Source organism: Azolla caroliniana, unplaced genomic scaffold, assembly GCF_043228905.1.
Source record: "Azolla caroliniana isolate FFs.n. ecotype wild unplaced genomic scaffold, voAzoCaro1.0.p SCAF_3, whole genome shotgun sequence".
NCBI lineage: Eukaryota > Viridiplantae > Streptophyta > Polypodiopsida > Salviniales > Salviniaceae > Azolla > Azolla caroliniana.
Window position 1 is genome coordinate 20,153,862 of NW_028230438.1, and position 12,415 is coordinate 20,166,276.

At 36.5% G+C, this 12,415-nt stretch overlaps 1 protein-coding gene across 1 annotated transcript; it reads right to left on the minus strand.

Moving 5' to 3' along the window:
• Positions 1-1,193: 1,193 nt before the first annotated feature.
• LOC147866448 (uncharacterized) lies at positions 1,194-5,710 on the minus strand. The gene is made up of 7 exons (XM_087316890.1): positions 5,528-5,710; positions 3,788-4,216; positions 3,496-3,682; positions 3,089-3,362; positions 2,412-2,572; positions 2,188-2,264; positions 1,194-2,041 (listed from the first exon to the last, which is right to left on the minus strand). Exons 1-7 carry the CDS (start codon positions 5,576-5,578, stop codon positions 1,739-1,741), a joined length of 1,482 nt encoding a protein of 493 aa, XP_087173016.1. The 5' UTR covers positions 5,579-5,710; the 3' UTR covers positions 1,194-1,738.
• Positions 5,711-12,415: the final 6,705 nt, after the last annotated feature.

The following is a 12,415-nucleotide window of genomic DNA, read 5'->3' on the forward strand; positions in this document are numbered from 1 at the left end:
GGATGAACACATTAGTCTTGAATATGCAGAACATGAACAAGATTGGCTAGAAAGATTGGCTACGGCCATTCGGCGCGAATATACAATATTCATTGTAATAGTGAACTATTTTGTATATTGCCTTTCACCACTCTAATTTTAATACCAATGGAGGATAACTTTTTATGATGATTATTTTTTAATTCTTCCTAACATAAAAAATTGGCACAACAACTAGATCAATATATTCTTCCATGGGTGTTTTGACTCATTGCCTTGCCAATTAGAATTTGGTTTATAGTATATACTTATTAGTTTATTCGATCTTTTTTAATTATATTTATGTATAATATCGTTGTTTAATGTAGTCAATAATGTTTCGCACCATGAACTTCACGAGTTATGAAAGGTTGGTGGCGTTGATTTTCCAAGTTTTGAAATATAACTACAAAAACATTTTGATATTCTTCAAAATCAATTTTATTTCTAAGGGTTTCTCAAATTTAAGTATTGTTAAAAGTGATATTTCCAAATACATAAATATAGACTTTTTTTACAATGTGCAAGGAGCCTTTAATAAGAAGTATGTACCATGACTTGTTGCAATAAATTTGAAGATGTCTCATCAAGAATTATTGAGATGGAGACTTTGGATATAGTTCCCTAGTCGAGGATCCCAAATACATGGTTACAAGTACAACCCTCCTTGCACCAGAAGATATTACAATTTTCTTTAAATACCTTGTGTGAATAGGGAGAGACATTTTCATTAGGCAAGGATGTGTCATTCCTACTTAGCTATGTTAGCAGGCTTCATGCATGTATTGGGCACAACTATTTGAAATGTTTTTTTTTTTTTCCAAAAGAAAACTCCTTCCATTAGTTATAAACTATTTGAAATGTTTTTGATCATTATATATCATCAACCCATGAGTAGTTTGATTTCAACATATCTATCATATGCAAGACTCAAGTAGTCTATTGGTTTCATTCATGTTCACGCTTGCTTTTTTTGCAATTGTGTAGTTGACATATGCATTGGGTATTCATTTGATATATAATGATAAGTTCTCACAACCCATGTTTATTTTGTCACCTACAAAATGAGAGACCAAAGGCAATCATTGAGATGTTACCTTTGGTGCAATCTCTAAAGTGCAAAATGTAATATTAAGAATAATCAATCTCCCATACACATGGAGACCTTCACCATCATACCAATTTCATCAATTCAGACCCTATGAATTTTGTGGGATGCATCCACAAGCTCTTAAAGGGATACCAAGGAAAGGAAACAAGCCTTCTGCAGAGGACGAGGTAATTTTCATCTTCACTTTGATTTTCATACTCGGTGAGCTGGTATGATAATAAACATCCCATCATTTGTTCATCCCATAATGTGTGCTTCTTCAAAACATTGTAAGCCCTGCTTAAATATAGGATGTTCACAAACATCCTTACTTTGTCCTTATACAATCCTTAGAACTATAGGCGAAGTTAGCAAATGTTTCGTAGAAATCGATATACAAAGGTTTTGGAAAGAGACAGAGAAAAGAAATGGTCGAGGTATATAGATCCACGCTCACTGTATTGCAAGCGAGTGATATAAGATGCATCTCTCCCAAGGGAGTATTGTGTGATGCATACGGTTTGATATAATTATTATACAACAGATGATGAAAGCATAGTCTCACGAAAAGCGCGATGACGGAAACATAGGTTGTCATGAAAGAGTGTGCTACAGAAGGGTTCAGGTCAATTAACCACCAGCCTCAACATCTACTAGAGCTAGAGATCCTGCCTGTGGGTGATGCTGACCTGTAGGCTGGTGAGTGTGTTCCGGCTCCGGCTCCGGCTCCGGCTGCTCGGACACAGCCATGCCCCGTCCCACCATTAATATCCCGATTGCTCGATCGCGAGACCGGGCTGCTGTTGCTCCAGCACCCCCTCTCATCTCCATGTAGCTGTGATACTGGACGATGAAAGCATTGCAGCTGAAGGCCAGGCCGAACCCAGAGCAGGACGCGAGTAGGATCGCCAGAAAAGCCGGCTTCACACCGATCTGCGCAGTTACACAAAAAGTCCCCAAAATTTGCCTTTTTTTCTTTTTGCATTTGATACCCATTACAAGCAAAAATGCAGCAAATTCAGAAGATTTTGAAAAAAGAAAGAAAGTGGGTGGAGATTAACTAATCATATTCAAAATACCAATGAATAAAACAGGTGAGTAAGCAGTACAACAAGCCCGAATTGGAATACCGCATAAATCCAGATGTACTTTTTCACTGTCAAAAAACATTACAACTGCAGTCTTTCAAGTAGAGGCTTCATCAATCACTTCATCAGGAAGAAAAGCAATTCGGTTAAGCAATGAAATTAGATTTTTAAGAGACATTTGAAAGCTTAACTAGCTTGTCTTTCCACAGACTCACCAACAGTAGATGCTACGATGGAACCCAGAATACCAAGGACACAAGCGAATGGCAATGCAATAACCAGTGCACCTGAGCCCATATTGACCAGCATTTGCTCAAGAAAACAGAAGTAACCAAGCATGCTAATCATTATAAGTACTGGTATATCTTGCCAAACCCTGCACAGAGTGTGAAGACATAGACAAATTAGAACGTGATAACATTAATAATCACATATGATCCATTGGATAATGAATTACATGTGGTTGCACATATTAGAGTACTGGCCAAAGATTTCCACAAGTAACAACATGGATATGCATACTCGTTTTGTACAATGAGACCTATCGAAAATATTTTCTGTGAGACATCAATTCATAGGTAGCTCTTGCATGCACTCTGTTTGTGTATCTGTTCATCAGCCAATTTCACTTTCGGTATTCAACACCTATACAATATTTCCTAGAGTGTAATCAGAACAAAACATTATGGGAATACTTGTTTCATCCATGATATCCCTTCACAAGGCCTTTAGAAATAATCACAACCTTAACATTAAAATCACTATGTGAGGTTAGCAAATTATAGGCATTTATCTAACATGCAGGAAGGATTTCAGGAAACCTGATAAAGAAAGAAAAACAAATTGGCTTAGTAGAAGTCAGGTTATGACCAGTAGCTAACAATTGACATACCGTTCCGTAGTTTGATGAGATACTTGAATAAAGGAGGCAGCACGACTGGGAACTCTGAGCAGAGTAACAGGTAAGTTTTGGACCTCGTGACCACAGACATCGCAAGTACCATTTCCTTTAATCCCAAACCACCTCATTGCACACTCCTGATGAGCCAATGCTAATTCACCTTTGCAAGCACATTCCAGCTTCAGGGTTTTCCCTTCTTCGTTCAAATCGTCCAAACAGATTCTGCATACTGCCTCCTCTTCTGGAATCTCCTCCTCACCTCCCCCTGTGGTAAAGGTAACCAGCCACACACACCAGTACAAATATATATAACACATGCTATATAATACTATAATGGAGGACTGAAGCACTAAGTGTGACATGTTCACAAATTTAGTGTAGAGTTTAGTCTGTTTCACCCTCTGCACCATGTGCTTTTCGAGAATTGGGCGTTGCCAGCTCCACTGCACTTGCTGAATATACTCGTGGAGTAGACAGCTTGACAAGTATTGTCCCCCCTCCTGATGTCATGCGTCGCAAACTGTTAGCTTTCTGCACTGGAACCGAGAGGGATCGTGCAATACTTCCTCCTCTCACGCTACTCCTCTACAGAATTAAAACATGATGGAAGTACTGAGATTTAGAAAAAAGATTCAAAACTGGTGACTGTACAAAATGATGAATTGGGATAGATGAATGAATAGGTCTTACACTGGATTGTGGTGAAAATTCGGGTGGAAGACCACCTCGAACAGATCCAGCCGAATCAGAACGAGGCGATGTAGAATCCAACAACATATGGGACAGTGGCAATGAAGATGTTCTTCTTGTAGATAAAGGCCTAAGAACATGGGTCTGGAAAAAGGACCCTGAAGGTAATAACTGCTTATTCTCACGTTCCGTATTGACGTCGCTAGCAGGTGTTTTCATTAATTTAGAAGAAGACCTCGGCAGTAATTGTTTGCTATACGATTTGTACCCCTTGGTAGCAGGGTTCGGAAGTAGTAGTTTTTGAGATACAGAGTTAGGATCAGAGAATTCAGGCATCTCATGATGTGTAGTGGATGGTATTATATCCAGGAGCACATCTTTCCGGGGCACCATCAGGCCCTCCGGTACTGTATCTGAGCTTTCTGCTATCTGAACCCAAAAAAATATTGGAAACAAATGATGATATAGCATCAAAAAATAGGAAATAGGGAGAATGGGCACATTAATATTAAGCTCCATACATCCTACTTGTCCTCAATCATATATTTCTACGTGTCCAAATCTGTTACAGATGACCAGACCCTAGCTGGAAGATTGTTTAGCTTTTAGACATTAATAATAACCACAGAACTCCTTGGATTCGTGTGTTAGCTGCAATAGTAAATCTTTTAGATGCAGAAGACTTTCCTATTGAAACTCCAAATTACAATTAATTCTGATGGCTAACTTCCCTGGTTGAAGAACACGTATACATGACAATAGATAGTGATATTCTGGAATAATGAAGCGATTGGAATCAATCAAACATAAGGTCAAAAACAAAGAGCAAATATCTAAAAGAATGGCATTCTATCTGCATGTATTTTGCTTTCCCTCTAACACTGCCCATCTCGATGGAGGAATGAGAACAATGTTCCAACTTCCAAGTTCAAACCAGTACAGATGTGGAGGAACTCAGTATGTATTATTCTAATAAAAACTTCAAAGCAACTAGACTACAATACACTCATAATGTAATAAATATTTTATCTAAGCAATGTTGATTGTGCACAACTACCATGGTCAAAAATCTGTATCTACATATAATAGATACACATGTGCACATACATGCACGTATACAGACATCAAATCTATTGAAATATTTTTAAGTTATGATATCACAAACGTAACTCTGCATTAGAAGTAGATGAGATTCGTTAGATACATCAGATTCCAACTGAACAACCATATAGATGAGTTCCATTCTGAATTGTTCAATGTTTACAAGGATTAGTACAATGGCCACATATCATCATTTTGTAAGAGGACCCCAATTCCCAAATCCAGATTCCTAAAGCAAAACCACATCCCAAACCCCTCTTAGCATTATCCGGTCAGACCATATTTAACGTGAAATTCTGATTTGAAATTTTGACTGTAAATAATCCTCTCAAATACCACACATACGGTGAGCATTCATGTTAGGTGTTTTCCTCGAGCCGATTGTGCAAAACCTTCAGGTTTTATATGGAAATGGTTACTCATCCATGAACATCTTTACATTCTCAACTTCTGAGGTTGAAGATAGTCTATGTTCAATTATTTGCTTGCTTGTTTGTTTGGTGAATTTTAATGCCACTTCTAGAGTTTTTATTGAGCTTTTCCTCTAGTACCTCATACCGTACTCATCAATTTATCTTCAAATGATGCTTAAGTTTGAGTAATTTTTCCTAATTGAGAAAGGAATTTATTGGCACTTACTTCATGATGATGCCTATGAGAATCATGTGGATCCGGTTGTGTGGATTCCATTGTTAGTTGAGAAGAAGAAGACGCAGGCGAGGATGTGGGTTTACTCAAGTCGACATTGCTGTGGGTTCGCTCAATCTGGAACAGATAACATAATTCTTCACTAAATTCTGAGCAGATAGCATAATTGTTCACTCAATCGAGAGTAGAAAACATCTTCTTCTTTTTTCCTGAAGAGAAAGAAAGGGCTCCGTAATTGATAATCACAAAAGATATATAGTTTACACAGCTGTGGCAGTTGATTCTATGTCAAATCTGCAGGGTGAGAGATGGATTGAACGAAGACCATTCCCGTCTTTTCTCTCATCTCTCCCCCCCTCCTCCCCTCCCCTCCTCTGTCGACTGTATGATGAGAGGGAGGGCCCATCGGGGAGAGGGCCATTGCCCAAAGGGCATTTACTCTGCAACAAGAAATACAGATAGCACAGAGTAAATGCGCTCGCTATCTGTGTGTAGTGAAGAATTGAATGGGAATTGGGATCAATGAATTGCTCTCATCACACGTATACGTATACGTATACCTCTATCTATTATATGATATACATGTATACGTATACGTATACCTATATCAATATGTATGTGTATATCATATATGTATATTATATATATGTATATGTATATGCTTTTGTTTGAAAATAACTATTTTAACCCTCTTCCTGAATTCACCCCTCCCATCCTTTTCTAAGCCATCATGATGATTCATGGCCCATCTCTGGCAGTGCCTCGCCCGTATGTGTAGTTATTATATGTCATTCCGAGAAGAGGCTTCTGCCAATACCGTACTCTCGTCTCGTTCCTTCAGAAATATACTCGAATATACCTTTGTCGAGTTGGTTGGCTGCGCTTTTCCTGCCCCAACCAGTTGTAAGGAGTGAGAGGCTATGCTCTCACTCGGCCCAAAACATCTATGTTTTAGATTAATCGCTCATCGATTCTATTTATTAACGCTTGACATTTGAGATAGAATCAGATACAACCTTTGGCCTGTTGCTTTGTTTAAGGCTTGTAGCATTAGAAGCCTTTGTAATTCCAAAGCGCTTTCGTAGAGTTGGTCTTATATACATATATATTGTCTATGCTCTTTGGAACTTTTCTCATATTTATGTATGTATGCTCTTCAGGTGATTCCTAGTTACAATTTGAAACAACTTGGGAGGCGTGTTGAAAACCAACACCATGCCTTTTATCCATTGAATAGACCACCACTATATCATGCTCACATATTTATTCTCCCTTGTCTATTTTATGTTATAACTCTTGTGGTGTACCTGCCATGCGTTTATCATATTTGTAGTGACCGACTTTTGAGGAAAATTTACAATTCAAAATTCATAAGGATCTTAACAAACTTGTGTATTTCCTCCTATTTGAAAGGAATGCTTCATGTCAAACATCCTTAAAAGGTAATTGGTTTCTAGTCAACATGATTAAATTACACTATAAGTTTCTAGTTTCTCTTTCCAAAAACATCTCTTAAGACAGAGATTAAGTGTTTGAGGTGTTTTCATATAAGGATGTATTCAAGTATCCACTTTAACCTCCTTTACTTTATTAACTAATTCTTGTTGATCTATTTGTCCCGCACATAGGCCTCCCAACCTTTATAATACAAATTGTTACTTACACACTCTTGTCTATGTACTTTTAGATAAATTAAAATATATCATAATAAAGTTATATGTAGGACAACAATTTTTAATGTAATTATATCTACTTTTAGATTGTTAACAAATACTTCCAACATAAAGAACATTTGAGAAAATAGTCCAATTTATAGAATTAAGTGTTTGGAAGTTTAATATTTCATATGAATTCAATATCAAATCATTGTCATCCTCTTCATTGACACCAGCCTTTTGTGATGCTTTTTCTTGTGTCATATCTGACACATGCCACTATCAAATGACCTCACAGTCACCATTGTTTTGCTTATGAAATTATTAACAAACATGGTATTTTAACTAAAAGTTTGGGTAATGATGTAACAAAGTAGAGAAAATCATGTATACCAAATTGGAGTAATGAAAATAATTATCACATATAACATTATGCTCAATAGTAAGTACTAGGCTAAAAATAACATACAACAAGATTAATAAAGAGGATTGCATTGTGGTTGGAAACAAAAGATAATTCATTGACGACTATAGTAAACATTGATTATATTTTAGAGATTGGAAACACAAGTTGTCACAATAAACTTTGTCACTAATTTGGTTTGTTGTTTCACCTTAGTTATTTTATGGTAGTGTCAACCTTACCTTCTAAAATAAACGGTTCATAAAAGCACAATATGAAAATATAATATCATAATGCCTTTATTTATAAATAAGAACCCCAATTTCTAAATTAAAAACACCTCTTTGGAAAACGATAAAAACATAGTATGAAAATATAATATCACAATGCCTTTACTCTTAAATAAGAACCACAAATTGTAACAAAAATGGTTCCATGTGGAAATTCATGGAGTCAAAGGAACAAGCATGACTAGGATCGCTAAAATCATGGGGTCTCCTTATTTGAAGATGCAAGTATAAAAACATGTGAAGGGAAGAATAAGGATCAATGTATGCAGTTTGAAGACATAGTGGTAAAGAAGGATTGATAATGTGACCAACATAAGGGAAAAGGGGTATCGTTTGCCACAAAGGACTATGGGATAAGAAACATTGGAATGCCCTTATATAAATATTAAAGATAGAAAGGGAAGAGAAAGAGGTAAACCTCAAATATTGTCCTAAAGCATGTTGTTTTGTAGAAAGACCTTCCAAAGTTTAGCAAAGGAATGGCATAACAATGGCATGATCCTTGTGTAATTAGGTATATTGCATGTCATAATGATAATAATGAGATTGTGTTTTGAAGCTTACCATATATAACCATATATTATTTGCAATGTAGGGGACATCCTTAATGAGAGCTATTAGTGTGTTGATCGACGAACTAACACTGAGTAAGCATGACAATGAAGGACACATGTGGTAGGTGATCCACAATTTCGACCAACTCACAAAGGATCCCAAGTTGGATTACTCTACACCGAGGAATGCATCCCACCAAAAGGAATCTTCTAAGTAGCATGCACATGTGTTACTTGCGAGATGTGACTTGAAACTGTGTCATTGATACACTCTAAACAACAACTTGTTATTGCATTGGTACTCCAAGGTTGAACTTCGGTGAACCTACTAGGATCACAACATTGAACAAGTTTGGTCATGGCACAATCATCTGAACAACAATGCATGCCTTTTGCAAACCAAGAAATGGTATCCAAGTGATCCACAATGTGCCTACTTTTTTGGCAAATTGATGATGAACCTTGATTTTCACGTGATCAAGTGGCTTCATCGAGGACAATGACTAAGCTAAATGAGATTAAGAGGGACAAACTCTTTAATATGTGTTGAAGAAAGCAATAAATTGGCATTATCATGTCCAATATTTGCCCAATAAGTTCAACAACTTTAATTCATTGGGTAATATGTTACTTTATAAAAATATAGTTCATATCTATGTACAAACTTAGACAAGAGGATTGAGCAATGGAATTATCTATCCACAATGTTGAGAACATGAAAGCGCATGGAGGACGTAGGTAAACAACTATGTGAATGGTTAATTGACATCTCAAATCTAGGTATAAGTGTTGTCGTCAATACTAGAACATGGAAATTGACTAGAACTCGATGACATGGTGGATGAGGCAATTAGACAAGCATATGTCATGCACGTAATGTTGAGAAGTTACAAAGAAGAGAGAGTGATAATGTGATGCGCCATCTCAAAATAATCAAAACTACTTAGATTAAAGGGGCTCCTATAACAAAATGAGAGAGAAAAGAACAAAGCAATGCATATTCTCTCAATTTCGATCATAACACAATAACTAGACTTGTGAAAAACAAAGAAAAACACCTCAAAAAGGCATGAGGAGCCCATATCAAACATATGGTGCAACTAGAGTTAGATTATTGACTTGATGCAAGTATTTGGAACTCCTCTCACATGTGCCATTTGCATGACATGGGATCACTCAATTGAGTGTCGCAAGTATAATCCATAGTGTTGACTATTGACACGCAACAAATCAAGTGTGTACCTAGGAATAAAGTGGACTCCCAAGGCAAGTGCAAGTGCAAAGTTGTGTTGGTTTTGTTGGTTGCGCCATTGTGGCCAATGATATTTTCCACCTTGATGTTGATTGAATGGAATAATGTAAAGCCCTTCCCAAATGCACGATTTGCATGATGTATGATAAGTTGATAGAGCACCATATGATCCATGATGTCAACCCCTGGTAGTGTAACAAATCAAAGTGAATGGTCCACTTTACTCTTGGTAACATAAGCGTAGAGTAGACCCATAAGGCCAATGCAATCATGGATGGTCGTTGAGGTTGTATGCAATGGTGGGGTAACCAAGAAAGTAAACACCACCAACTTTCCATGATTGCACGTACTATAAACAAACAATGGAGATTGTTAGGCACATGCATCTACTATGGAAAATTGTCCCATAAAAGGATTCAAATGCATCCTACAATGATTACACAAAATGGACATCAACAATAGAGGGATATGTTGGCAATCATCATCATCCATCTAAAAGGAGACACACGCGTTGATGGTGATGACAAGGGGTTGTGGAGTGACAACATGTGAGGAGGAGACAACAAAATAGAACGAACCATGCATTGTTGGATGGCTTGAGTAGAAACTAGTTGAAGGTCAACCACAATGAATGTTGGAGGTATGAAGACCATATAAGAAAAAATGTGAACAATTAAATGAAGAAGGAAAGAGAAGGAAAATAATTGAATTTTTTTTGGGTGAACTCACACGAGGAATTACAAACATGGTTGAAATACATTGGTCACACACAAATTTGTTTTCCTAATTTGAACATGCAAATAAACTTTTAACATTTTTCTAATTTGAACATAGGCTAATAACTTTTAAACTTCTTTCTAATTTGAATGTAGGCTAATAACTTTTAAACATTTTTGGACATGTTACATAAACTTATCCCAAAGCAAAGACACTTTCTGATTCCACCCTAACATTCTCATACAAAAAAACTAAAAATGTTCTTTGGTCACTAACTTTGAAAAAATAATATCGCGTATCTTTAAAGGATGGATACACTAAAGTTGTGAGTGTTGTTGAAGAAGACTGAAAAAACATTTGAAAGTGAGGATCGGAAATTATAGGTCCATCAAAACCATAGTCTCACCAATTGAACAGTATCTACATGCCACAAAAGTTGTGAATGTTGTTGGAGAAGACCGAAAAAACTTTTGAAAGTGGGGCTCAGACATTGTAGGTCCATCGAAACCACAATCTCACTAATTGAACATTAGCTACATGCTAGTGGAAAATGGACCCATTTATAGGTAGTTCAAAACCAAGGCATTGTCTACAATGTACATGTTTCCTTTGAGATCGTGATTTGAATTGGCAAAATCATAGGCTTAATGATCGATCAAGGTGGCATTTCTACATATAAATAATATGTGCTAGCACATAAGCAAGTTATTGGCTTAGTACTATCGACATGCGAAAGATAAACACATCCTTCAAAGGCTAATGTTTGACTACAAATTGGATTACTCTAGAATAAACTCTTATATGCTCAACAAGCCTTCTTGAATTTGTATGAGACTTGCCCATCTAGTCCACACCACATTTCTTGCAAGGTGCAACAATGTATAGAAAAATGTTGCATGCTCTTCATTAGTGTAGCATTTTACTAATTGTGTCATACTAGAAAATTCTTATATTTATATAAACCCTCATGTTGAAAGACATCTAACTAATTACGTAACTAAGTAACTAACTATATATACATTATTACATATATATATATATATATATATATATATTCATTCCCGTCCATATTTTGTGCATTCTATACTACAACCATGACTCATGAATTTATTCATCTATTTGAAATGGCATGGGTCCTCCTTGTTGATAATACAACAAGTTAGAAATAGTTTTTGTATACGAAGGAAAAACTTTATTGCAAAACATGTATACACCATCATCATATAAAATGGCTAACATTTGAATATGAAACAACTTCATTTCATCAAATATCTGGTCCTTTTTCTTATCACTTTGAATTCATTTTCCAGTGTCACGAAGTTACGCATGCATGTGTGAAATCTGAGCAGAACCACCGAGGACTTGAACAAGACAGGATGGGTGACTCAAAGGCTCGTCAGAAGTGAAAGCTCCTAGGAGTTGAAAGATCGGTAGAGTCGAAGGTTCCTCAAAGTTGAAACATCATTAGAGTTGAAGGTTGTTCAAACTTGAAGGCTCGTTAGAGTTGAGGATAAGGCGGAGTTGAAGATAAATCTGAGTTGATGGGAAGACAAAGTCGAAGGATCATTAGACTCAAAGGTTTTGTAAAGTCAAAGGTAAATAAGAGTTGATGTGTACAACAATGAGTTGAACAATGATTAATGCATGATATTATGAATGAAACATGCATTTAGCCCAAAGAATATGTGATTAGGAAGAGATCTCATGATATTAAGTCCAAATATGCTAGGTTAAGAAATAAATTCTCATTATACAATAGGGATTACACATTTTGGGGTAAATGAATACAACAGTGGTAATTCGTCAAAATGAGCTAAGAACCCTATTATTCAAAATGAAGAAGAAAATGTAATCATAAGATCTCACCCTATTACTTCACGAGGAGATCCTTGAGTTTCGATGCAACCTCCCAACAACGACATCCATGTTGCCTCTTGTAAATGTTGGCCTTGCACACCCTCTTTATTCGCAACCCTAACTTTCTTGCTTCTGAATTCGCCCCTCTTCC

Bases quoted from the DNA above. Each gene is read 5' to 3' on its own strand.
- LOC147866448 (XM_087316890.1), bottom strand. From the start codon at position 5,578: ATGGAATCCACACAACCGGATCCACATGATTCTCATAGGCATCATCAT. The intron at 3,363-3,495 runs GTGAAACAGACT...CCTTTACCACAG, and splicing joins AAAAGCACATGGTGCAGAGG to GGGGAGGTGAGGAGGAGATT. The intron at 2,042-2,187 runs GTATTTTGAATA...GTAACTGCGCAG, and splicing joins CTCACCTGTTTTATTCATTG to ATCGGTGTGAAGCCGGCTTT.